General features: G+C 33.6%; 3 protein-coding genes and 1 non-coding gene across 4 annotated transcripts; 1 reads left to right on the top strand and 3 right to left on the bottom strand.

Moving 5' to 3' along the window:
* Window positions 1-1,196: 1,196 nt before the first annotated feature.
* On the bottom strand, window positions 1,197-4,183 carry LOC111877319 (uncharacterized). The gene is made up of 5 exons (XM_023873848.2): window positions 3,772-4,183; window positions 2,652-3,078; window positions 2,105-2,345; window positions 1,670-1,732; window positions 1,197-1,383 (listed from the first exon to the last, which is right to left on the bottom strand). Exons 1-5 carry the CDS (start codon window positions 4,067-4,069, stop codon window positions 1,327-1,329), a joined length of 1,086 nt encoding a protein of 361 aa, XP_023729616.1. The 5' UTR covers window positions 4,070-4,183; the 3' UTR covers window positions 1,197-1,326.
* A 4,335-nt stretch (window positions 4,184-8,518) lies between these two features.
* Window positions 8,519-15,767, bottom strand: LOC111877318 (alanine--tRNA ligase). Its single transcript, XM_023873846.3, has 22 exons — window positions 15,273-15,767; window positions 14,817-15,055; window positions 14,597-14,737; window positions 14,373-14,519; window positions 14,127-14,279; window positions 13,899-14,028; window positions 13,657-13,753; window positions 13,381-13,501; window positions 12,930-13,040; window positions 12,754-12,849; window positions 12,556-12,657; window positions 12,336-12,458; window positions 12,031-12,174; window positions 11,537-11,608; window positions 11,369-11,444; window positions 10,952-11,094; window positions 10,758-10,866; window positions 9,962-10,149; window positions 9,721-9,810; window positions 9,438-9,620; window positions 9,190-9,369; window positions 8,519-8,767 (listed from the first exon to the last, which is right to left on the bottom strand). Exons 1-22 carry the CDS (start codon window positions 15,631-15,633, stop codon window positions 8,696-8,698), a joined length of 3,078 nt encoding a protein of 1,025 aa, XP_023729614.1. The 5' UTR covers window positions 15,634-15,767; the 3' UTR covers window positions 8,519-8,695.
* A 4,554-nt stretch (window positions 15,768-20,321) lies between these two features.
* Window positions 20,322-20,428, bottom strand: LOC111877331 (small nucleolar RNA R71). Its single transcript, XR_002845378.1, has one exon. It is a non-coding gene; the product is annotated as a small nucleolar RNA R71 (small nucleolar RNA).
* A 1,237-nt stretch (window positions 20,429-21,665) lies between these two features.
* On the top strand, window positions 21,666-23,334 carry LOC111877280 (uncharacterized). Its single transcript, XM_023873801.1, has 2 exons — window positions 21,666-22,310; window positions 23,137-23,334. Exons 1-2 carry the CDS (start codon window positions 21,666-21,668, stop codon window positions 23,332-23,334), a joined length of 843 nt encoding a protein of 280 aa, XP_023729569.1.
* Window positions 23,335-26,722: the final 3,388 nt, after the last annotated feature.

The following is a 26,722-nucleotide window of genomic DNA, read 5'->3' as shown; positions in this document are numbered from 1 at the left end:
GGTACATGGACCTTATTCTTAGATCGTTAACGGCATGTTTGGCTAGGGATGAGCATGAGTTGGTTTGGATCGGTTTTTGGCTAAAACCAAACCAAACCTTAGAAAGTCGGTTTTTTGGTTTTTAAACATATATAGGTTCAGTTTTTGCATGATTCGGTTTTCCGGGTTGGGTTTATGGGTTTTCGGTTTTAAACCGTAGGTTTATGAGCTCCTGTTTTTTTCTAATTTTTTGGTTCAAACCCAGTGAAAGTATGTTGTGATAAATAGTATTTTATCTACTTCAAATATACTAAAATAAAGAATACGGATTTTAATATTCTAAAAACGTAAAAGTGTTCAAAAGATCAAATTTTAACACCATTAACAATCTGTTGAAAATAAACATAAAGTACTAAAAATATAAAGTCTAAAGTCTAAAACTAAAAGTTTAAAACATAATATATATATATATATATATATATATATATATATATATATATATGGGTCAATTCGGTTTTTATGGGTGGTTTTATACGTCAAAACCGAACCAAACCGTTATTTTTCAGTTTTTGTAAAATTCAAACCTAAACCGTCGGTTATTGCTTTGGTTTCGGTTTCGGTTATGTCGGTTTTTTTTTGTTTTCGGTTCGGTTTTTGTTCATCCCTATATTTTGCACATGATTTTTTTGGAGCTTTTAAGAAAAAAAAAACATTTGTTTGGCAATAGGAGTTTATTGTTTTTAGTTAGAAAAATCTTCACAAAAGTCTCAATATTTTACCATAATTTATAAATAAGTCTCAAACTAAAATTTGTTTACAAAAAAACATAAAGTACCCGTAAAAATGACAATTTGACCTTTTTTTCCGGTTTTATTGTTGACTTGATTCCATTAAAGTCTCATTATTTTAATATAATTTACGAATAAGTCACAAACTAAAATTAAATGATGATTTGACCATTTTCTCCCGGTAACATATTTTACATGTTTCATTAATTGATGACATGTACGCCTAGTCGTTTAGAATGTATTTCTAATAGTTAAAAGAATTATATACCATTAAAAAACTGTTTACAAAATTTAAGAAAAAAATAAAATAAAATACCATGAAATTTTTACATAAAATTATATAAAAACATATCTTTTTTATTTTTAAATTGATTGGGGTTATTAAAGATTATATGAATAAAAATAACTGATAATTACAATAATAATATATGAGCCCAAAAGAAGAAATCGCATTCCGTAAGATATATTCCATTCCATTCCGTTCCTTTGTGACAAGCAAACACTATTTTGTCATTCCATTCCATTCTCTTTTTGATTACTGTATTTACCACTATTTAATTCATTTATTCTTCTTAGCAGATTTCCTCTTTGCCTTTTTAAACCATGATCCACTCTCCTGCCACAATAATACAAATATTCAGCAACACTCACTCACAATAAGAAACTAGCAAAAAAATTATTATTTAGATGAGTGTTTTCCATGTGATATTGAATAATCATAATCAGATAAATTTAATTATGGTGAATTTTGACAAATTTAATTGTTTAAAAAACTAGGTAACATAAAATAAGGAGTTCATACCAAAAATAATCAAAATGGGATGCTGTACTATTAAGATACAAATTTAATTTTTTATTATTATTATTTGGTATATTTGCTTTTTATAAGCTGGTCATTTTACCTTTTTGTACTGCATGTAAGCAACTCGTCCAGTCAGCTCCTGACCCCTTTTACCAACATAAACCTGAAGGTTTATGAATACTTTAAAACATTTAAAACAACAAAAGAATAACTAGTATTTCAAGAATTGCATTTTAATGTCTTCAAGTATAAACCACAAACAATAACTTCTGAAGGAGTCGAATGTTTGAAATCTTTTGATTATTTAAGAAAGAAATAGATAAAATGTGTATATAAGTAATCTTATAGTACCATCTGATGATGATATCAAACAAATTATTTAAAATAAACACTTAGAACTTGAAGTCAACCATAACAAACTGGATAGCATTTGAAAACGATGATTAAACCAAATGTAGAATTAATTTAAAATAGTTGTTATAAGCAAATAAGTAAAACTTTGTAAATTAAGAACTTTTTAACCAGTTAAACTTACCCTTTTTCCATCTTGACCTGTTACCCAATATCCAGCAGATTGTTGAGCTGCATGAGTCTTTCTTTTAGGAGTGTCTTTTGTTATAATCTTGTTATCAACACAAAGCTTTGGGTTCACCCAACCTTGTGATGTCTCTTCAACATTCTCTTTTCTTGAATTTTTACTCCTACTTTTTGAGCTTTTCTTGTCTTTAATATTTCTAACACCTTGTTTTGAGCTTGCACCACACTTAAATTGACCCCTGTAACAAACACACAAACATGTCACTCTAACAAGAATATGTCATAACACCATAAACCCCAATTTGATAAAACAAGTTATATTGTGTTTGGTATTGTACTGATGTCAATTGCAACTTTTTTGTGTCATCCAAAAATATGGAATAAGGTGGGATTAGATAATGGGACAAAAACTACAGCTTTTTGACTTTTTGTTTTTGTCATCCAAAATGAGACAAAACTTGCAGCTTTATGTCCCATTTAGTGTAACAAATGGCAGCTTAAAAACCATCAGTCAAATAGTTAAATGAATTGGAAGCAAAGATTACATGTAATCGATTTCTGATGTGCTGGGTTGCTCAAGCTCTCTATTTGAAATTTTACACAGAGGAAAAAAATTAGGAAGGCGACTTTGAACAAGCTCTTGGATCCTTAAATCATCATGAAAAAAGTAATGAACAGCAGGAGGAAGAGAGTCATCAAAATTTAATGAACTTTTCTCTGATTTGAAATCTTCACATGGACTTTCTCTTTCTGTAGTTGATAAATCAATTGATTCTGATATGTTACATTTGTTATTATTAACATTGTCACTGACAGAAGGATCATCAGAATCAGAGTCAGAAACAGTCAACAGAAGTCGTCTCCGACGGAAAGTTTGACTTTTGTTTCCTGGTTGACTAGTCAAAACTCCTGGCGTGTTTGGTAACTTTGAACTGGTGGAAAGAGCATGGTTTTGTGTATGCTGATGTTCATCTGATATTAGAAATAAAAAGAGTATGCATGAGAAGAATGATGTGAAGACAATTTGAAGATAGAAACAACAGATAATTTAACAAACAAGTGAACAAAAGTCTCAAAATGGGTAAATCTGAAACGTATATCAAGCAGAAACACAATCTAGGGATCTTCAGTAAGAACGTTATGAATAAGACAATCACCAAATGTATTAAAAAGCTTAATATTAACAATTCTGAAATACGTGTTTTGGTAGTTCAAAGAAATCTGACAATTAGGGATTCAAGGGTTATTGAATACCGAAGAATCACGACTTGTTTAAGGTAGCATTGAAGAAATAACTTCAGCCGAGAACATACAACTTCAGGTTACTAATTATGATCTTAATAGATTAGGATATGAGCTGAAGTTAAGCATGGATTATAATGAGTATATTGATACTTACTCGGCTGATTAACATTGTTCCACTTATCATAATTTCAAAATGGATTGAATGCAAATAAAAAGGTGACATTGATCTTGGTCGTGACTAAATCCCTAAATGAAACTTTTAGCAAAGTTGGAAGTGTTCTCATGGTGTTCCAAACTGTATTTCTTTCGTGAGGCATGTAATTGACTGATAGATACTGGTTGTTTAAATTAATTTGATTCAATAATTTATCATTCTATGTTCATAGAAATGAGAAACAATTACTGGAAGTAGATTGTCACCAGTACGCATATCCTCCTTTGAACAGAACACGTTATCATCTTCATCATCAACAACCGCACTGGAACGCAACTCCACCTCAGGATTGGCTGAAACCGTTGATGATGTTGTCACATCGTCGGTAAGTACACGCTGGAGGCGCTTCGACTTCGGAGGAGGATCCGAATATTCAGGCTCCGAATCATCGACAATTAGAGTTTCATAATCATCATCTTCACTTACAGAAGTGATTTGGGGCTCTGAATCGAGTAGGTCATAATCAAGCCCTAAAGAGAATGAAGGTGCTTCAAAATCCACCATGAACCCAGAAGCACAAAATCAGTATCTTTTTATTGTAAGAAGGTTTTCGATTTTCCCAAACAAATAAGTTATGCAACGAAATCAAAACAGGAGAAAATTACATTTTTAATTTTTAATTTTTTTTCTCAATAAAACTTATTTATTTTAGTGAGACAAGGAACAATGACAAAAGGTTTAAGGTTTCTAACCAGGTATCAGATGGCGTTTTTTTTTTTTTTTTTTTTTAGTCAAGGGTTCAAGTCATGTCCGCAGTGGATTTAGTTGTTAATATATAAATAGATTATATATTGTAGTTGCTGGTTCAAAAAAAAAAAGATAAGAAAGAACGATAAAAAATTTTAAAACGATATTTTTTAATAGCATTAGACAGGAAGAATTAATATATACAAACAACTATTTAACGTGAGACTTGGTGGCAATGTCAAGTTTTAAGTCTTATAAGCTGTGGCGACTGGCGAGCGATGACGTTTGTTAAGGTGGTAATTTTATTAATGATTATATATATATATAAACAACTATCTAATGTAAGACAATATTTTTCTCAAATGCGTTGGATATAAGTCTTGAAGAAGACGTGTTATGACAAAATCATAACGAATATTTTAAAACTATGTAATACAAATAATAGAAAATATAATTGTTAAAGATATTTTTAGATAAAATACTAAAAATAGGAATGTGTTTCATCTTCCATACATCGAAGATATTTGGGAGAACATTAGATAGTTGAAAAATGAAACAACAAGAAAATTAATCTCTAAAGTTTTTTATTTATTGCATGCTAGTTGTAAGATATATGTACTATATAAATTGATTAAAAAATATTAAATATAAAGGTATAAACATTAAATATTTTTATAATAAAATTTCAAAATAAATATAATCGAAATAATGAATAAATAAATACTTTAGTATTAAATGTCCTATTGCTAAATTTATCATCTTTGTCTAAAATTAATATTTGGGAAAATTTAACTATATATTTGTAAACTTTCATAATTACATGTATATCGTTGTAAAATTTTAAATTACATAGATATCCTTATAAAACCTATAAAATTACATATATATCCAAATACTTAATTTAATCATTTTTAATATATTAAAAAATAAAAGAAACAATCTTTAAATTAATTTTTTCTTATTAAAAATATAATTAACTTGTAATATTACAATAATATCCTTGTCCTACATTGCTATTCTCAACCTATTTACTTTTTGAAGCCTTACAAAAATATTAAAACCCACATTGAAATTAATTTTTTCTGTCATTTACATGTGTAATTATAACTGAAAACAAAGGAAGAACAAAAATGTTTAGAAAAAGAATAATCAGAGGTCCCGTAAATCGATAGTAGGAGATGCACTATATTATTTAACAATTTTAGTATGCAATCAATGACTTTTGCTAATCAATTATGTGTGGATAACCTTGTTGTGAATAAGAAGATCAATTATGAGAGAGATTGAAAATAAGTATTTGAGTAATATAGTTATAATTTAATTTAAAGATAGTGTTTTTATTTATTTAGTATATTGAATACAATTAAATTAAGTATTTGGATGTATATGTAATTTTATAGGTTTTATAAGGATATATATGTAATTTAAAATTTTACAAGGATATACACATAATTATGAAAGTTTACAAGGGTATAGATGAAATTTTCCTTTGATATATTTAATCAAGCTCTGTTTTTAACTCTAGACAATACAACATACAACTAGCAATTATTGAATATTTGTTGTCTCGAAAACTCTGAAATTTTAAGAACAAATTTGAAATCCAATAAACAGTTCTAGAATTTCGAGCAAAATTTTTATTTTTACTTAAATTTAACAAAAAGTTAAACAATGTACTAAATATGAACTATGTTTAATATTAGGGCATGAAATCAGGAATTAGATTGAAAAACTATGATATTAAATTTCAAAATTGACATTTCAGACATAAGTAGATTTATTTAGAAAAAACAAAGGAAAAAACAATATAGAACTCTGAAATTTGAAGATCAAATTTGAAATAGGTCATTCAAGAGTAAGTGGTTATTTTTCAAATATCGAAAAATGGTTTTTTTTTTAAAAGGTCATTATGATGGTTGGTTTACTCGATATCCCTCTTCTAAATACAACAAATGGGACATTAAGATTTTTAAAATGACATTTAACATTTTTTCATTTCACGTATATCTAAAGTTAATAGTTTGTTTTCATTTAGAGCAGCAAAGATAATCTAAAAGTAAAACCAAATTAAAAAATATGTTGATATTAAATCATTAAGGTAATTAACAACTCTTAAAATGTTTATACAAAAAAAAAAAAAAGAATAGACAAGTTATAACTTAATGTAATTTATAGTAAATTATGTAGTGAAACTAGTTGTTCAGGAACTTGTTTGTACCTAGCATAAACTCGAAGATAAAATTGAATTTTACCATGTCATAGATACTATTTAGTGAATTCTAGTCAATTATATCACTATACTAATTTATGTATTTTGAAATTAAAAGGAAATCTTCATTAATGAAATTGATATCTATTTACGGATAATGACTTAAAAGGGTAATATATTTTTTGATTTGTACACATTTGGTCACTGAGTTTTTTTTCGTCAACATTTACCCCTTCAACTTGTTAAATTGTACACATCCAGTCCTTATGACCAGTTACTACAGGTTAGCCGGGAAAAATGACTTATTAGGGTAATATATTTCTCATTTTGTACACATTTAGTCCTTAATATATTTTTTTGTTTCAAAATAAGTCTATTTTTGTTTTTGTACCCATTCAGCACGTATGAATTATTTATTTAGGGTTTTTCTTAGGATGTGTTTGGGGTTGTTGATGCTTATGTCTATCGCGGCCTCGACTGCTTGGTTGCATAGGTCTTGTGGTTTGGCTTAGGTTTTGTGTTTCGAACGTCGTAACTTCTTCATATGATATATGATTTTAACGATCTTTATATCTACGTGTTCGTTTTTTAAGTCTGTTATAACTTTCGTTAAGATTACTCCTGTTAAAATATAATAAGTTTTTACTTACGATTTTATAAAAAAAAACAATCATACATGCATTTATAAAAAACGTATGGATATAAAGATCATAAGTAAAAAATATATTATTTTTTGAGTTGTACTAGACAAAATACAAACACATAGACATACAGATCATTAAAATACGAGATAGTATGAAAAAGTTATGACATTCAAAACACATGACCTAAGCAACCAATTAATCGAGAATGTGATGGACATAAGCATCAAAAGCCTAAAACACTTCGTTAATGATTATTCCACGTAAGATGTTGTGAGAAAAACCTAAAGAAATCATTCATAGGTATTGAATGAGTACAAAACCAAAAATAAATTATCTTGCAACAAAAAAAATAAGGACTAAATGTGTACAAAGTCAGCCATATATTACTCTATTAAGTCATTTTACCTAATAGTCAGTCATAAGGACTGAATGTATACAGTTTAACAAATTGAAAGGGAAAATATAGACAAAAAAAATAAACTCAGTGACTAAATATGTTTAAATCGAATAATATATTACCTCTTAAGTCATTATCCCATCTATTTATTATGACATTTATTATTATAAATATTGCATATCAATATTATGTGGAATTTAAAAAATAATAATAATAATAAAACCCCATAAAATAAAAAATTAAATAATTACAAAATAAATACCATTGATGTCTGAAATTGTGATTTCAAATGGTCTGATATTATTGTTTTTCGATCAAATATCATATTTAAAAAAAAAAATCTCCAATTTTAAGATTTTGAAAGAAACTTTATTTTAGATCATTTGAATTTACTCAAATTTATCGTTTTAGACAATTTGAATCTACATAAATGTTAAAAGATTTAGACCGTTAATATGTGATCTTTATATATTTGGATATTGATTAAACTAGCCAAACAAAAATAACAAAATTTTGTGTTTTGCAAAAATGATTATCTTCTCCTAAATGGGTTATTCTAGACATTTTCTTGAAATTCCTTCTCATTTGTACGTAAATTTTCAGAAAACCCTCTCAACTCATGTCTAGATTATCCTTCTCATCAAATGTTTGATTTTAAGTAATTGTATTTTATGTACTATTTGTTGTCTGTTTTTTTTTTTTTGTTAGATTTAAGTAAAAAACAAAGTATTTTCTCAAATTTTTGAATATATTTCGGACTTACTTTTTAATACTTGGAGCAGTTTTTTTTGTCTGGAGTCTTAGATTTTTAATTCAAAAAAATCTGTGAAAAGAAACATTCTAACAAAATGACCCAGTCCAAACTGTGGTTATTTTTCAAAAAAATAAACAAAAATTGGTTACTTTCTTTAATGGATACCCCTAATTTATTTTGAGGGTACTAGTAAATTATTTAATAAGTGTGAATTACCAACATGACAATGCAATTAAAAAAAGCACCAATTAACAATATAAGAAACACATAAATAGAGGTTTTCTAATTTGAAAAATATTAACACAAACCAACATGGTTTCAACTATGAAAAAATAAAAAGAGAGAAGATTCAAGTTTCAAGACCATTCTGTAGATTCGTATATTGAAATAAGGAAACCATAAAAATAAACCATACGAGAGAAGAGAAGTGTTATACTTTTCAGCCGAGTTTGAGGGCAGCAAATGACTTGGCAACATCTATTGCTTCATCTACATGCTTTATATCAGGTCCCTGAAAGAAAGTACAGTATTATTGTCATAAACAGATCCTATTAAGTGCTGAATGTATGTATGTATAAATGATAGATTAAAAAAATATTTGAGAAAATAAAATAGCATCAAACTTAAGGTAAAAGGAAGGAAAATTACATGCCGACAAGACTAGAAAAAATTAAGGGGAAAGCCTCCCTGACTTTTTCTATTAAATGGAATGGATGGAATGAGGAAGGAATGGAATAAGAAAAAGGTAATGAAATGAGTCATTACATTCCATGATCATGTATGGGTCACCCATGTCATAGGAATGGATTGAATTTTTTTATATATGTTATAGTTACAAAACTATTCTATTATTATATTATTCAACAATAATCACAGAATTTAATATTTACAAAACTTGAAATAATACTATAAAATGTAAATGGCAATAATTACCTGGCCTTGAGCAAGACCGCCTTTCCCTCCACCACCTTTACCATCTAGCGGCTGCAGTGCCGCCTTGAGCCACTCCAACACCTTCAAATGCTGACTTTTATCACTTTTTTCTGGTACACCCGCACAAATTAAAGCCTTCTTTGATACTTCATCAGTGCTAAAAACCATCACCGCCATTCCCTGCTCACAAAACCAAAATTATCAAAAAAAATTGGATTTATTTAAAAAAAAAAAAAAAGACAACCTACCTTTTGCTCCATGACTTTGACAACTGCTTCACGAATGGCAGCAGTGTCTGAGCCAACTTCAACATGTGAAATGCAGAAAGCCTTTCCTTCAGATAAAGCCACTTCTGCTGCTTTAGTCGCACTTTCAACAGCTTTCTGGATGTTCTCTTCACCCATTTTCTTTTTATTTTTTATCACTTGATTCTGTAAATACAACCCAACCCATCTTTATCTTTTTGCTTTTACTTAAACACAAATACAAAAAGAATCTAACTAATTTCTCTACTGATTGTGTTTTTCTTACCTGAAGGATGGAGATTTTTGCCTTTAGATCAGCCTTCTTTGCTGATGAAATAGCTGCAGACTCTACTTGACCATTCAAAGATGATACTTTCTGAAACAAAAAAGAACACATAATTATTCCTAAAAATATAAATAAATACATTGGTATCATAGGTAAAAACTATAGAGTATGTTGTCCAAATAGATAAAAGAGTAAAGTGTGTGGCTATTCCCCTTAATTTTCCATAAACTAAACAACCAACCTGTTCAAGGAGGCTTCCTTCCAGCTTTGATGCCTGATTGACTTCCTCCTCGAGTGCAGCTGCTTTTTTGATAGCCTCAAAAGCATAATCTGTAGTAACAGCAGTAACTCGCCTAATCCCCTTGGCAATTCCCTCTTCAGATAAAAGTGCAAATGCCTTTGCCTCTCGTGTATTTGAAATATGCGTCCCTAAAATATATCAAAAACACTTTTATTTAAAAAAAAAAAGCGCTATAAAGCCCCATTTGTGTTTAGCATGCTTTGGTATAGATTAATGATAATGGGAGAAAAATTACTAAGAATTAATAACATTTTACTCTTGCCCCATCAGATTTCGATTAAGCTGTATTAACACAAACCTTCTCCAATGCACAACCTTTTCAAAAGTTTATTTTTCTCTATATGAGATATTTTATCAAGCAACACACAACATATTTCTCAATGAAACATTACTTGGTGTTAAAATTAAAATAAATAAATACATCATAATGTATGTCAGTTATAAAAAAAATCATTCTAATTTCAAATAGTCAATATTGGTGTTACTATGATTTTTAATGATAAACTTTTTAGAAACATATTCATTATTCTTTTGTAAAATTAATAAAATAGATTAACTAGTATAAAAGAATAAAGATTTAAGACTTAAGGATTATTAATGGGGTAAAAAAAAAACGGTTAGAGGAGAGAGTGTGGTTAATGCCCTATAAGGTAGGACAAAGACTTGCTCTCGACCTCTCATTTGAACAAAAAGACATTAAAGCCCTCAAGTCATCAATATTAAAATGCATATATACCTCCGCAGAGCTCTGCGGATATGGATTGCCACTCATCATTTTCAGGATTAGCCAAGAGTTCATCCACTTTTCGACCAATAGCAACAATCCTAACTGGATCAGGATACACCTGTATATTTCACCAATTAATTTTTTTTTATTTTCTCTGATTTTAAAAAAAAAGAACAAAAATTAAATAGTTTTATACTGCTTACTTCGCCAAATACAGCACGTAATCCATTTACACGTTTTGCATCAGCAAGGCTTGCCTCCTTTGCAGAAACTTCTAGTTCGGCTTTAATTTGTTCATTCACAATGGATTCGATTTTGCGAAGATCTTCTGGCTTTACTGGCTTTCCTGTAGAATTTTTATATGTATTTTTGATTGTTAGTGCAAAATAGCAATGTTCTTTTAAATATTTGTTTGCTATAGCATCCTACTTTTAGTTGTTTCTATACACTTTTTTTCTTACTATGTACTTCAAAGAAACTACAAACTTATAGCATTGTATTTTTGAAACATCTACAGAGTTATAGTAGTGAAAAGTTCTTTGTATTTGTAGGACATCTCTATAAATGTGTAGATTTTTCAAATATGATGTTGTGACAGAAAGTAGAATGATAAGCTTTACCATGGGAAAAGTCAAATCTTAGTTTTTCAGGAAGAACAATTGATCCTTTTTGATCAACATGTGTTCCAAGTACTTCCTACAAAAATGATGCAGTGTTAGGGAGTTTTGAGAATGATCAGCCAAGGTGACAACAAAGAAAAATTATAAAATCAATAAATTTTCAATTACCCTTAAGGCAAAATTCAACATGTGTGTACAGGTATGGTTAGGAGCAATGCGCTGACGCCTTTCATAGTCAACCTAAACAACAAGACATTAATCCCAAAAAGGTGAAACAAAGTACAACAAAGCCACCATAAATATTAATGAAAAAAGTGTGGAGACCACTCTTACTACCAATATGGCAATTTACTTTATTACTTACCTATAATTGCAACATATTTGTTTTCTTAACCAATAATAGCAATGTACTTTACTTTTCGGTTTTCACCTATTATAGCAACATACTTACATTTTGCTATCAATAAGAGCATTGTACTTTATTGTTACATATTGCCATTATTTCTATAGATATGTAAGTATGTTGCTAATATGTAAGTGCATTGTGGGTAAAGAAATGTAAACATATAGTTATTATGGGTATAAAGTAATGTACATTGTCTATATTGGTAAAAAAAAAAAAAAAAGTAAAGTATGTCGCTATTTCCTGCAATTTAGATTACCTTACAAACTACTTCATCACCCACATGGAAAGTGCCAGACTTCCCACTAATTTTACCAAGATGAATCACATAACCAGCATAAACTTGAACATTCACAACGTCAAATGATCCAGATGAACCTCCAAGTGCTCCAGTATCAAATATCTAAAACCCCAGTAAACTATGTCAGATTTTATAAAAAGAAACATATAAATTATGTGGTACAGCTCAACGCCCATCATATGGTGTAATTTACATAAAAAACACTGTTGTATATCTCATCATTTGTCTAAAAAGTGAATAGGTCAATAACACTAATGACTAACCTGACCACCTTGCTCAGCATAGAAACTTGTGCTTTCAAGAATTATACCAACGTCATCACCAACAGATGCACTTTCCACATACTCACTACCCGTGTAAATGGCTTTTATCACAGTTTTATGGTCCTGGAATTTTTATAAAAAAAAAATGATATTTTTAGCAAAATACTAAGTTGACAGATGGTGAATGAAGTTATATAAGTAAACAGGCTTGCCTACATACCTTAAACCATGTAAATTTGAAACTATCATTTGTTGTAGCAACCCCTTTCTTATGCAGTGCTGAGGTGGCATCTGCATCCATGACAATCGTAACAGCAGCTTGCTGTCACAAATATTACATTAGCAATGAAACTACCAAACAGGGATTCAGTTATTTTTCATGGACACAGGCAAGAAAAAAGAACACAAAATGAGGAACCTTATTCTGGGCGTTTCTTGATCTTTCTCTGGCTTCATTCATTGCAATATTAAAACCATCAACATCAACAGTCAACCCTCTTTCTTCTGCCATCAACTGGAAAAAGAAAACATATATGTTTATAATAGAAAAACAAATGGCATAAAAGTAAGTAGTCAAAAGAACCCTCCACACACCTGAGTTAGATCCAATGGAAATCCAAAAGTGTCCCACAACAGAAATGCATCATGTCCACTAAATATCTTTCCTTGAACATCTTGAACAGTCTTCTTAAACTTCTCAATTCCCTATATACACAACCATGGGCAATTTAGTCATTGTAAAAATCTTGTATTTTCCTTTCCATTCTGTTGTTTTTTCTTCTTGAAACAAGAGATTTTTTATAGAGATAACTGTTTATACATCTTGTATTTTCCTTTTCATTTCTGTTGTTTTTTCTTCTTGAAACAAGATATTTTTATAGAGAAGTGTTTAAAAAAAGAAGCCTAGTGTAATCCTCTCTATATGCAAAACAGAGATAGAGGTAAATTCATTTATACAACCATTTTCATTTTTTTCCAATTTGATTTTCAACTTTTTTTTCTAACAAAAATAGGGTTGTAAATTATAAATAAAGATTAAGCTTACATGGAGTAATGTCCTCCCAAAGCTTGCTTCCTCTTCTGCTATAATCTCCCTGATATGCGCCTCTTGTTGCTTTAGCTCGGGAAAAACATGACCCATTACATCCACCACAACTTTTACCAATCTGTTACCGTCATAACAAAATATTACCAAAAGTTGCATATACTATAATATACAATGTATTGTAACCCTTCAAAATGATATTTCTATTGATAGAAAAAAACGTATGTTGCAATATACATCATAATGTTGATTTTGAATCAGACTTTCAAAATTTACCCATTGAAAAATCCTTGTTGTGCTTTCAATACTTCTGTTCCATAACGTACAGCTCGCCGAAGAATGCGTCGCAAAACATATTCACGCCCTTCATTGCCTATAAAACAAGAAAACTTATATTATTATAAAAATCAAAACAAGTTATATAGCACAATTAGTCATTATGGTTAAATAATAAAGAAAATTAAACATACAACTTATTGAGTAATACTAAAGCAAACAATTCAAACAGTGGATTTAACCTGGACAAGAACCATCTGCAATGGCAAATGAAAGAGTCCTAATGTGATCAGCAACAACTCTGTATGCCATGTCAATTCCATCCACATCATCTGCCCCCACTTTGCCAGAATATGGTCTAGCACCGGTTGACTAGTCAAAAGCAATGAAAGTCAGACCATGTATATTGCAATTTTCAACTAACATGTAAAGGAGTATTTTTGTATGTGTTCTTGCAGTTTTTATATTACCTTCTGGATAGCATCAAAAATAGGTAGAAAGACATCAGTGTCATAATTGCTCAGCTTGTTCTGAAGAATTGAAGTCAATCTTTCAAATCCCATTCCAGTATCCACGTGTTTGGCAGGTAGAGGTTTCAAGGATCCATCAGCTTCCCTGTTAAACTGTGGAATAGGAAAAACAAACATGAACCACAATGCCAATGGAACATAAAAACTATGCATGCTTACAAATGAGACAAGCTTCAAGATCTTTACCTGAATAAACACATTATTCCATATTTCAATCAATGTAGGGTCATCATTGTTAACTAAATCTGCAGCATCACGCCCACCAATTCTATCAAAGTGTATTTCAGTACAGGGTCCACATGGGCCAGTGTCACCCATCTCCCAGAAGTTGTCCTAACAGAAAAATAAAGGAGCAAACATGATTAGTTAGCTGAAACCTAAGCATGATTAGAACAGATGAAAAAACTTACTTTACAACCAAAAGGCAAAACTCTTTCGGTTGGAAGATATTTGAGCCATATCTCTCTCGCTTCGTTATCCGCAGGAAGGCCCAGTTTTTCATCACCACCAAAATAAGTAGCATATATTCTATCAGTAGGTAGCTTAAAAACCTGTAAACCAATATAAATGGCCCGAGTCATGGACATGAAAGAGTAATGGTAGAATGAGATAAAAAGCTGTGGTCATTACCGTTGTTAGAAGCTCCCATGCCCATCCAATGGCTTCTTCTTTGAAATAATCACCAAATGACCAGTTACCAAGCATCTCAAAGAAGGTATGATGATAAGTGTCTTTGCCAACATCATCGAGATCATTATGCTTCCCACCAGCGCGAATGCACTTTTGAGTGTTGCATGCACGAATCAGTTTGCTCAATGATGTGTTAGGATCAGCAGTACCCAAGAAGATAGGCTTAAACTGGTTCATTCCTGTAATTCAAAGTTATTGTTGTTAGATATCATGATGGATACCTAATTTCAAAACTAAGTACCATATATGTACACATGTTCTATTTACTTGATCAGTTTCTGGATTCCAAATATCAGTTGTCAAATTAGCATTTAACAGATATGAGTTATCTAAAATTACGTGAAATTAGCAATACAGACATATAGCAACCAATCAGATGAGAAGAGATTAACATACCAGCATTCGCAAAGAGAAGGGTGGGATCATTGACAGGAACGACAGGACTTGATTTCCAGTAAACGTGATTCCTTTCTTCAAAAAACTTTACAAAGGTATCTCTAACTTTGTTGGCCGGCCACTCGACCTCCGCCGCTGCTTGCGAACCCATGGTCTTCACGCAGGAGGAATCTCGCACCGAAGCAACAGTCGAAAAATTAAACCTACCTAAAGCAGACAGGTAATTCTTCCTACGAAGATTTACTAGTAAACAATCCGCTGCTGCTGCCGCCCGGAGTGATAAAGGAGGTGCAAACGAACAAGTGACGACCCGACGGCAATCCAACGCTAAATTAAAATTACGAGTGATGTGAACCCTCATCCATCTGTATACGATTTCCAGCAACGGCAGCAAGGTTAGGTAGACGTGTTGACCGGCGGGAGTTCAGCTACGTGATGCGGCGGCGATGATAGCTGAAGGTTTAGGGGAGGATCGGATAACTAGGGGAGCACCACCAAGTTTACACTTTTTCTAGCTTTAGAAACGACGTTGTTTTACGATATTGGGCCTCAAAACTCCGAATGCTAATCCAATGCCCTATTTTGATTTTGGAAAAACTTAGGGCCGTTTGTATAGGATCAAATTTTTAAAATGGTCTCAAAATTAGGATCAAATTTTTAAAATGGTCTCAAAATCTGTAAGGTGTTGTTTGTTGTTCTGAAGCCAAAATGTCTGCAATTTACGGATCATATCTGCAAGTCTCTGCAGCAGAAGAGGTGGACCAAACGTCTGCAGTCTGCAATAAGAAGATTGTTTGTTTTTATACGTCTGCAGACTGTTAAAATCAAATAAAGTTTAAATAAACCAATTTTTTTGAACTTAAAAGAGTTTTTAAACTTTCAAATTTAAATAATTTTATAATATTGAAATATAATTCTTACAACCAAAACAATATTTTTTTAAAATCTTTTACAACATCAAACTATCATGTTAAACCTCATATAAAATTTGTAAGCTAGTGATGTTAAAGATAATGTTTATAAAGTTTGATCAACAATCAAAAGGTGATTAAAATTGAAGCAAAATCACACTTTTGTTACAATTACATTGATTACAACATTCAAAACACCAAAAATTGGGACTGTTTTACATGTAAACTAAACACAAAAGATGAATATAAAAGAATCGTTGGTATAACCAATGCAGCTTGCAACTTGCAACAGGTGCTTGAAATGACTACAACTTAGCATTCCTTGGGAGAGATCATTGAGTCCTAGAAAAAAGATAACACCAAGTTAGATGTTCTTGATCGTATAACCAATGCAACTTGCAACAGGTGCTTGAAATGACTAGAAATAAATAACTTTGAAATAACTAGAAATAAAAAGTCTAGCATCTTTAAAGACTTTAATCAAACAGTTGGTGTGCTGTGATTATCAACTAATATCTGCTCCATTTAGATCAATTCAACCATACATAATTTATCAAAATTAAGACCAAATATCATACTAAGCAGCATAACAACAATCAAAACAATTTCACTAATGCATATGATTATTTTTGCTTCTGCACTACTTGTGAGATATAAACAGAAAAAGAAAAGGCAAGACTTTCTTAAATTATTGATCTTTAGCAAAAGCAAAATATGCCATAGTGCAAAATCCTAATCTTTTTATATATAAAAACCTAATCTGATCATGTATTAAGCAGATGGAACTTATTTCCACAATGCAATTTTGAAACTGATGGAACTGATCATGGAGAATTTCATGTTGAAACTGAAAAAAAAACGTAAGGAAAATGTTGAAACCTGTTGTTCACAGGTGGGCTGGATCGCAATGTCGGCTGGTCGAGATGTCGTCGGTCGCCTGGTCGCTAGACGCCTTCAATCGAAGAGGATGCTCGCGACGGCGGTGCTGATCGGTGGTGATGGTCGACGGATTGAAGATAGAGCAGTCAAGGGTTTGCCGGGTGGAGAAATATGGACCAAGTAAGAAAGCGACGATGGAGACGGATAGAAAAGAGGGATGCGTTTTTTTTAGGTTAAAAACAATTCGCAGACGTGAGAAGAGGTTGGGCCAAGTTTGTGTGGTGAAGACCTCGCGCAGACATTTTTATGTCTGCGCACTTCAGAAAAACAAACACACTGCAAACCTTTAGGTCTGTGCGTGGTCTGCGCCGTGCAGACAAAAGAGCCCACGCAAATCTGCAGAGAAAAAACAAACACCCTCTAATAGAGTGTCACTGTGTTGGATCATTTTACCTTTATTTTTTGTTTAGTTGGATGTTTCTGTTTATAAAAACAACCATAATAACTTATTGAATAAATATAAACACAATATAAATCCAAATTTAACAAAAAAAAAACAAATCCAAACATAATTATTTTACAAATTCATCCGATTATAGCAATCAAAATTGTTTTGTTTTGGATGTCATTGCTATAATTAAATATATTTTTTCAAAATACAATGCTCTAATTGGGAAAAGTGAAAGTATGATTGTAAGATGCATTCACTGTATGCATTTGTTTAGCATGTTTAGTTCACTCATTTGCATTGCAATTCAATAATTAACCATGTATTTTACTTGCTTTTGGAATAAAATTTGGCACACTTCATTTTCACATTTTTTTATACTATTTCATACGGTTTCGGGGGTTGGAGGTGATTCAGAATGGTGAAAAGGGTCAATAGCAAAGTGACGGAATTTTCGGAGCTCAAACGAAGAATTCAAGATTTCATCATAAAAGTTTTGACACAATGATATTGTCATATTTATACATATTTTTAGGTAATATTTATTTACATTTTTACCGATAATTTGGTTATTTGCATAAAATATTGGTACTTATAAGCTTAAATTATATTTTGCAGCCAAATAGAAATATTTTCGAAGAGAGGGACTAAAGTTGACAAAACATGGAATTTTTGAGGCTTCAAGGAAAGAATAATAAAAACTCAGCAAAAAAAACGTACTCACGACATGAGTGGAGTATTCTAGAAGATATGCACCGGATGAAATAAGAGTCATTGTCGAATACATTCATCTCGCACTCACGACGTGAGGCTTATTGGCTCACGACATGAGATTGGAAAAATCGAAAATTATATAAACCTTTGTCCATTACGACTTGAGAGACTTTTGGCTGCCTTGGAGGGTTCCTAAAGACGATTTGCGGAAGAAAAGAAGTTCCGGAATAAGGTATCAACACAAAGAAGAAGAGAAGTTCATAAGTAAACTTATAGTTTGGTACATTTAGTATGCTCTTTAATATTACTTGTGTTTGTTTAATTGCTAGTATGTCCAGCTAAATCTAGTTGCTCCTGTTAGCTGGACGAAGTTGGAACTCATAGTTTTAATACATTAGATTTGACTTTACTTGTTGGTAATATGCTTGTGTTGATTGATTTTACCTAGCATGTTTAATTTAATATTTGATTGCTTTAAATTCTTGTTATGTATAGTTAGTGAATACAAATCTGCATGAATTTGAATACCTAATAATTCAGTGAACAATAGTTTATTAGAGCTAAGATCAAACCAATGTTAGATAAGTAATTGAATCATTAAATTAAGTTGTGCTAGAGAACTCATATTATGATTGTAATTGAGTTTTGATTAATCAATTTTACATGACTCCAATCTTATTCAATAATTGATTATGTGTTAACTATTGTGTGACCATACATTGACTTACATGAATTAATTAAAGTTAGTAGATTTATAACTAAATTGCTAATACTATCTTAATTTAAACCATTGAGGGAAAGTGGATTCGAACTAACATAATTGTTTTAGTAATTGATTGAATTTTGTATTAAGAATTAAGTTCATCTAAACTTGCAAAATTAGATAAAACTCATTCCTTGTTAATAATTAGGTTAATTTAGCAGTAAGTATATTAATTAGTCAATACCGTTTCCTGTGATCGACACCCGACTTACCCCAAGCTATACTATAGTCTGACTAGGTACACTGTCTAGGTGCAATTAGTTAGTTAAGGTAGTTAGGTTATAAATTTAAAATTAGGTGTAGCTATTTGCACACATCAAGTTTTTGGCGTCATTGTCGGGGAACGGCTCATTTAATTGTTGATTTATTTGCTTTAGGTTGATCGATCCTTTTTGCGGGATAATCCCTGCAAAAAGTTACTTTTCCAACTTAGTTTTTTTACAGTACTTGACTCACGACGTGAGCCTTAAGCTCATGACGTGAGTTCAGTATTTTCACGTTTTTTTTTTCATTTTTCTTTTCTGTTTGTTTTTCTGCGACAACACGAGGTGGTAGCCTTTACCACGTTGTGGTAGCCAGTCAGTAGGAAGTTTTATTTAGTTTTTGCTCATTTTTACGTTTTTATTTTGTTTATTTTGCAAGAGTTCATGACCAGAGGCTCTTACACACCTTTGCTGCCACCACTTGAAGATCCAGAGTCGGCCCTTCACAAAAAGAAAGATAAGAACGTGAAAGAAGATCAAACACCAAAGAAGACACCCTTACAAGAATTCAAGTCGATGTTCTCAAAGAAGTCAGGGAAGAAAACGGAAGAGTCGAGTTCATCTTCAAAGAACAAGAGCATGGTTGAAAGTTTAGATCAAATACCTATCCCAACCGAATCCGAGTACGACTCTGAGACCGAGTTTGGACTATATACGAGTGAACCCGAGAACGAGCCAAGAAACGAGATGGAAAACATTGAAGAAATGTTAATGGGAGCTTATAAGAAGCGAATTCAAGATGATGTAGGTCTAGGTTTAATACAACCAACGATTCTTGTCGCTGCCACATTCGAGCTGAAGGGACACATCCTTACCGCACTTAAGGATATCCCATTTTATGGGAAGGATCATGAGGATGCTTTTAAGCATCTAGATGAGGTCAATGACATTGTTGATTAAATCAATGTCCCGAATGTCAATAGAGATACCATCTTACTAAGGATGCTACCAGTCACTTTCAAGGGAGCTGTAAAAGACTGGTTGAAAGCACTCCCACCTGGTACAATCACTACTTGGGCTCAAATGCGTGAGCAATTTCTAAATCAGTCTTGTCCACCTTCCAAGATAGCTAAACTCAATAAGTCAATAGCCAACTTTGAGCAACAATCGGGGGAGTCACTATACGAAGCTTGGGAGCGCTACAAAGGGTTGTTAAGGAATTGTCCTCAACATGATCTAAATGTTTAACAAGAGATGTTTATTTTCTATGATGGGGTCAATGTTATGACAAGACAACCCCTTGATTCTCAAGGGCCACTGAAAAAGAAAAATCCAAGGGAGGTCAAGGAGTTAGTTGAAGAATTCGTAAAACACTCTCGTGAGTACCACAACCCAAGACAAGATGGAGCAAACGGCAGTGGGGGTGCACATTCTGAAGAGATGGCTGCTATGATGGCAATGCTCAATACTATGGACCGAAGATTGACCCAAATGGACCAATCAATTCATGTAATAAGAGTTGGATGTGAGAAATACAGTGGGCCACGCTTGACTAAGGATTGCCATTTGGATGAATATGGGAACAAGAAGGCTCAAGTTTGCTACTCAAGTGGGGATAATCATGATGAAGACTGGATGAAACCAAAGAAGGAGTGACTGCCTTATAATGAGTACAAGAAACAGAAGGAGGAGAAATTTAGGCAGACTGGTCGGGGTTTTTACCAAAAAGAGCAATCACAAGCTGAGAAGAAAGCTGATTTGGAGACTATGTTGGTTCGTTTCATGGAAGCTTCAGAAAAGAGACATGATGATATTGATGCAAAATTGAAGGATCAAAGAAAAATGATGAAAGAACAACAGACCTTGATGAAAAATCATCAAGCCATGATGATTGACCAGCAAAACCCACTGAGAAATCAACAAGCCTCCATCAATAACCTTGAAGCTCAACTTGGCCAACTTACAATTTTGGTGAATGAGAAGCTATTTCCTCAAATTCCTGAAAAGAAGACTCAATCCCATGTTATGGCGATTGATACTGAAGAAGAGGCCATCTCTGAGTTTTTAGAAGCCCTATAAGTGGAGCCAAAGCCATTCGGACCAAAGCCAAAGAAGAAGAAGCTCAAAAAGGAAATTGTTGTTGAAACACCAGACTCACGTCGTGAGCCCGCCATACTCACGACGTGGGATCGGTATGAATAGAAAAATTCAGATTCCATTCCGTCTTACCCACCGCCTTTGTTGTTTCCATCTCGAGCACATCTTCGTCCACTGGAAAGGGAACATCTGGAGTTTATTCAACAAATAAAGGGTATTCCTATTAATACCCCTTTTATCGATTCACTTTCAAAAATTCCAAAATACGTGAAGTACTTACAAGATCTTATAAACACTCGGCAACAATTAAAGAAGAACTCTAAAGGAATTCTCAGTGAACAAAGTTCAAGAGTTGTATTAGGAGAGATACCTAAGAATATGGGAGATCCCGGATGCCTCAGTCTTCCATGTGAGTTTAGAAACAATTTGAAGACTTATGTTTTAGCCGATTCCGGGGCTCGCATAAATTTGATGCCATATTCATTTTATCAAAAGCTGAATATTCAGAAAATAAAGGCTACAAAGATGACCATACACATGGCCAATCAATCGGTGACTCACCCGATGGGAATTGTAGAAGACATCCTTGTTAAAATTGGGAAATTTGTTTTCCTGATTGACTTTGTGATTATGGATATGAAGGAGGATGTTAATGTCCCAATAATTCTTGGTCGTCCTCTACTTAATACTGCTATAGCTTTAGTTGATGTTCGTGAATCCAAGCTTACATTGAGGGTTGGTGATAATGAGGAGACTTTTGGAATACAAGATGGTTTTCAAGGAAAAGATGTAAAAGGTGAGGTGTTCAATATGGAAAAAGATGATGATCTTGAAGAATTGGAAAAGCTCGTGGAGGAAGAAATCAAGACAATTCATCAAGTCAAACGCACCAAACCAAGAGCATCTGTATCGTTTTTCGTTGAAGTCGTTACTTACACAAAACCAACAACTTTGATGAGTGAGGAAAGCGATGATTTGTCGAGTAATGAAGACGAGGCTGCTTCCAAGGAGACGAGTCCAATGGTAAAGGAACAAAAAGGATACTATGGAGCTTCAGAAAAGTGAAGAAAAATTGGAGACTAAGGGGATCAAACGCAAGCTCGATGTAAACGAGACCAAAGCTAAAAAGGAGAATTCAAAGAAGGCGTACATTCGACGTGTCCACCAGAGTTGATCAGTCTAGACTCACGACATGAGTCTAGACTGATATACGGACTGTAATACTTTGATGATCAGCCCACCAGAGTTGATCAGCTCATTTAGAATAATCCAATAAGTGTGTTAGTTCAGTTCCGGTTGGTTAACCATCCCAATTGTTTTAGCCAAAAAATAGCTCACGACGTGAGGTCCTTATCCTCACGATATGAGCAAGAATGAATCGGGACCACAGATAAGAAACAAGAAACCTTTTGACCTACACATTTTGTTTATTCCCCACAAAGTGAAGCTGTTTTCTAGTCCCCCCATCTTACCGATTGCGGCCGATTCCAACTCTTAATGTCTTTTTGCTTACGTAGTCTTCCAATTTAAGGTAATAATACTTAGTTCTCATGGCTAATTTTGCTTTAATAAGTTGCATTTGGGGTTAGGGTTTGTAGTTATTTGAATGTTAAAATCAATGCCCTAAATATGAGAAATCTTTACTACATATGTGTTGAGTATACTTAGAATCAAGTTGGCATAAAACCCCAACCAAGTATTTGGCCCGATTTGTCAAATGTCATGACCGATTCTCGATGTGGCATCGAACTCACGAAGTGAGCTTTATTGCTCACGACGTGAGACTTAGGATATGGTATCTTGTTTGCTGCTAGCCTGTTTAACTTGTGGTGTTTTTTTTTTTTTGCAGGAAATGGCTTCAAGAGGATCCAATGAACAATTTCAAGGGCATGTGTCATCTCGCCACATGTTATACCGCCTTCCCATTCACATGCCAACTCAAGTTTTAACCAACTTCACAAACAAATTAGGATGGTTGCACAACAGGGAGTTTGCAGTTTCTCCAAGAATTGATTGGGCTATATTTGAGGAGGTTGGATTGATGTAGAGGATGGCTCCATTTTTTACACAACATTTTTTGGTGGATAACTTTTCTTTCACCTGTAATGGGTGGAGAAATTTGTTTGCAATCAGTGAGCTTGTGTATCAGGAGCTTTGTGTGGAGTTTTTCGCTTCTATTTCTTTTGAAGCCGCCATAGTTGATCCCTTTTATCCAAGGGCACTCGTATTCCGTCTTGGGTGCGAGTATAGGGAATGTAGCCTGAGCGAGTTTGCATGGAGAATGGGAATTTATGAGCAACATGAAACTCAGCTACATGCTTTTGAGCTTTTTACGAGAACGACATCAAGGGAGTATTTATCGGGCGCATCGGGTCTAGATTTTTGGTCGACAATTGCCAATGGGGTATTTCATTATAGGGTATCACAAGAGAGTCAGATTCGCTCCCCAATTCACCATTTTCTCCATCGCTTAATCGGTTTTTCCATCAATCACAAGAGACATGGGGATAAGGTTACTAGCCTTAACATATTTTTTCTATGGAGCATTGTTACACCGGGAGTTTTCTACAACATCCTGTACCATTTGGCAAATTATTTGGGCAGCAAGGCTACGATTTCTCGAGCTGGTAGCCCCGTTAATGGGGGTAATTTTGTTACACGCCTTGCGAGTTCCTATGGTATTCTTGTCCCACGTTTGACCCGAACTTTGACACACAAACTTGGGGATGATCTCACTATGGGATACTTAGAGTCCATGCGTGTGGTAACTAATGAGGGATCACATTGGAGTATCCCGAGGGATGATGATGTGGAGTACCAAGAGCAATCAACACCTCAACAAAGGCCTAGAAGATGGAGGAATGTGAGAACCCGGGGGGAGGTGGAGAGAGATCTTCAAGCGACACAACAACATGCGGGAGGAGTGCCAACCGACCCTTTCCAAAGTCGGGTGGGTACTTACTTAGACAACCTTCATGGGAATGCTATTTATACTACTCAACTTGTTGAGGGTATTATTCTGATCTGGGTGTCATTCGACCACACTCCATGCCGCCACAATACCCGTATATGCCAACATGGGAAGAGTTATGGATGCCAAGAGGCGACAGAGCGGTAACAAGTGGAGCCCAAGATGATGAGGAGGATGATCAATTATTTTTAGTTTTTGTTTGTTTTTAAGAAGTTGGCCTTCTTATGGCCCCTCTGATTGCAATGGAAGCAAATCAGGTATGATGTCTGGACTGTGGGGGCAGGGGCAGTACAATCCCTGCTAAAGTGCCCCGTCTTGCCACACTTGTAGCAGCCTGACGATCCTGCTCTACAAGCTCCCTCATGCAGCCCGCCGCATTTGAGAGGTCTCACACACTCCTTGTCGTGTGACCACCATACTGAAAATAAAACACATAGACGTCAGGATCATACATACTTTTGAGAGGTCTCACACACTCCCCAAGTTTCTTGGTTCCATCTTGGCCCTCTTTGACTCGAGTACGGATCCTCTGCTTTCAGTAGTACGGGCCCATACTACCTTCCACATATATCCGTACTTTCCTCAAGGATTGCCTTAACTTCACCAAGTCCCTTAACCATTATCCATCTCCAACTAATCTCATCCTAGGCTTTCTTAGGGCACCTTCTGACCTACTCTCTGCCATCAGCTGCACTAGGGGTCCCTACCCCTTTTCCCTAACTAGCTCACGAATACTGTTACATATTCGTTTACTAGTTAGTTAAAGTTAGCCATAACCCCTTTATCACAAAGCAAGTAGCATTCGTGCATTGAGTAACCAAATCGAGCATAACCTAATCAGGTTATCTCACTGCTAACTAACAGCTCTAACATACGGTTCAATGAGCTCATGTAGCAGGCATGCAGGGCATCCTTCCTAGATCCTTAGTCCTAATCTATCATGCAGTTCTCATAAACACATAACAGATATACAAGGCATCCTCCTAGATCCTTAGCCCTAATATAGCATGCAGTTCTCATAAACACATAACAAGTATGGGTATCTTGGGGAAAACTTACTTGAGCTCGGTCGGTCGCACGCATCACACAACTTGTTCTTTCTCAAAACTCTTTAACTTAGATTTTAGAAAAAACTATTTCCTTGTAAGAAAAATCTTTTAAGCCCTCGATTTGAGTTCAGAACCCCCCCCCCCTCGAGGGTGTCCAAATCCCTCAAACCAATGCTCTGATACCAACTTGTAACATCCCAATTTTCGAGTCCAAAAATTCCGTTTGTGATTAAGTAAATTATATATCGTTTTCTAAGACATTGTCATTATCATATCAACCCATAAACCATCATGAATAAGTCTAAAAATCACAACATCGAATATTGGTATAAATCAGAGTACAATCCCAGAAAACTCAATGCGAAAATCAAATGTGTGTGTGATGCGCTGCTACACCGCCGACTCATTCCCCTTGGATGAAGAGGTATATGAAACCAAAACTGAAACTGTAAGCACAAAGCTTAGTGAGTTCCCCCCATCATACCACATACCATACAATCACATAACATACATACTGTCGGACAATTATGGGGTGCCTGTCACACCCCAAAACCGAAACGGCGGAAACGTTCGGGGGAGGAGGACGTCGTGTACAGTATCACAACAAAGCATAGTAGTAAACAAACATTAACATCATCTATTGCATTAATAATATAGAAGTGTGTTATGTGAAGTTTATAAGACACAAAAAATGTAAATAAAAATAAGAGATGAGTCTTGAACGATCTCCATCTTCTCAAAACCTGACATCGGTACCTGTTTCCTGATGACCTGAGAATACAAGTTATTTTGAAAGAGTTTATCAGCTTTAAAGTTGGCGAGTTCATAAGCATTTTAGTGTCATTGTTTGTATGAAAATGTTTGTAAATGTTTGATGTATAAGTTTGTAGGTGTTTGTAGCAAATGTTTGTATCTCCAAGAAAATCCTATATTTTCTACTAAACGTAGCCTTCTACCAAGGCATCAAATGTTCTATATGTTTATTTCTTGTAAGAGTGTGCATTTTCCCAAGTGTGACTATCATTAACCAAAAATATAGTTTTACATTACCGTTTACGTGAGAAGATCGCAATGTGAATGCAATGGAGAAATAATAAAGTACTGTAGTGTTGTATTATAGTAACTACTGTTGTACTAACTACCTTAAACCAATTGTTATTTAAGGTATAATGTGATATGATTGCACCATACTATCGACTAATAACACGATGATGAAAGACGTCGGAAGAAATGACATTTGGCACCCGTAGACTTGCAAGTCCCACTGTAGCGAGCTGCAAGGTGTAGGATAGCCAATCCAGTATAGATCTATACACAAATTCACGCTCTCCCTCCATTAGACTCTGGCTACAAAACGAGCCATGGCAGTGATGCCATGCCCCGAAATAATGGTTCACATTTATGTTATAATATTA

Source organism: Lactuca sativa, chromosome 7 (genome assembly GCF_002870075.4).
Source record: "Lactuca sativa cultivar Salinas chromosome 7, Lsat_Salinas_v11, whole genome shotgun sequence".
Lineage (NCBI taxonomy): Eukaryota > Viridiplantae > Streptophyta > Magnoliopsida > Asterales > Asteraceae > Lactuca > Lactuca sativa.
The sequence above is the reverse complement of the archived record's forward strand: the minus strand, read 5'-3'. Positions and strand labels throughout refer to the sequence as shown.

What these genes read in the sequence shown, in the direction of transcription:
- LOC111877319 (XM_023873848.2), bottom strand. Translation starts at nt 4,069, where the DNA reads ATGGTGGATTTTGAAGCACCTTCATTCTCTTTAGGGCTTGATTATGAC. An exon ending in ACATCAGAAATCGATTACAT is followed by an intron (nt 2,346 to 2,651) that starts GTAATCTTTGCT and finishes TGTTTGTTACAG; the next exon opens with GGGTCAATTTAAGTGTGGTG. An exon ending in CAGGTCAAGATGGAAAAAGG is followed by an intron (nt 1,733 to 2,104) that starts GTAAGTTTAACT and finishes ATAAACCTTCAG; the next exon opens with GTTTATGTTGGTAAAAGGGG.
- LOC111877318 (XM_023873846.3), bottom strand. Translation starts at nt 15,633, where the DNA reads ATGAGGGTTCACATCACTCGTAATTTTAATTTAGCGTTGGATTGCCGT. An exon ending in CATGGGAGCTTCTAACAACG is followed by an intron (nt 14,738 to 14,816) that starts GTAATGACCACA and finishes ATTGGTTTACAG; the next exon opens with GTTTTTAAGCTACCTACTGA. An exon ending in TTCCATTGGATCTAACTCAG is followed by an intron (nt 12,850 to 12,929) that starts GTGTGTGGAGGG and finishes TTCTTTTTCCAG; the next exon opens with TTGATGGCAGAAGAAAGAGG.
- LOC111877280 (XM_023873801.1), top strand. Translation starts at nt 21,666, where the DNA reads ATGGGAGATCCCGGATGCCTCAGTCTTCCATGTGAGTTTAGAAACAAT. An exon ending in CCAAGGAGACGAGTCCAATG is followed by an intron (nt 22,311 to 23,136) that starts GTAAAGGAACAA and finishes TTTTTTTTGCAG; the next exon opens with GAAATGGCTTCAAGAGGATC.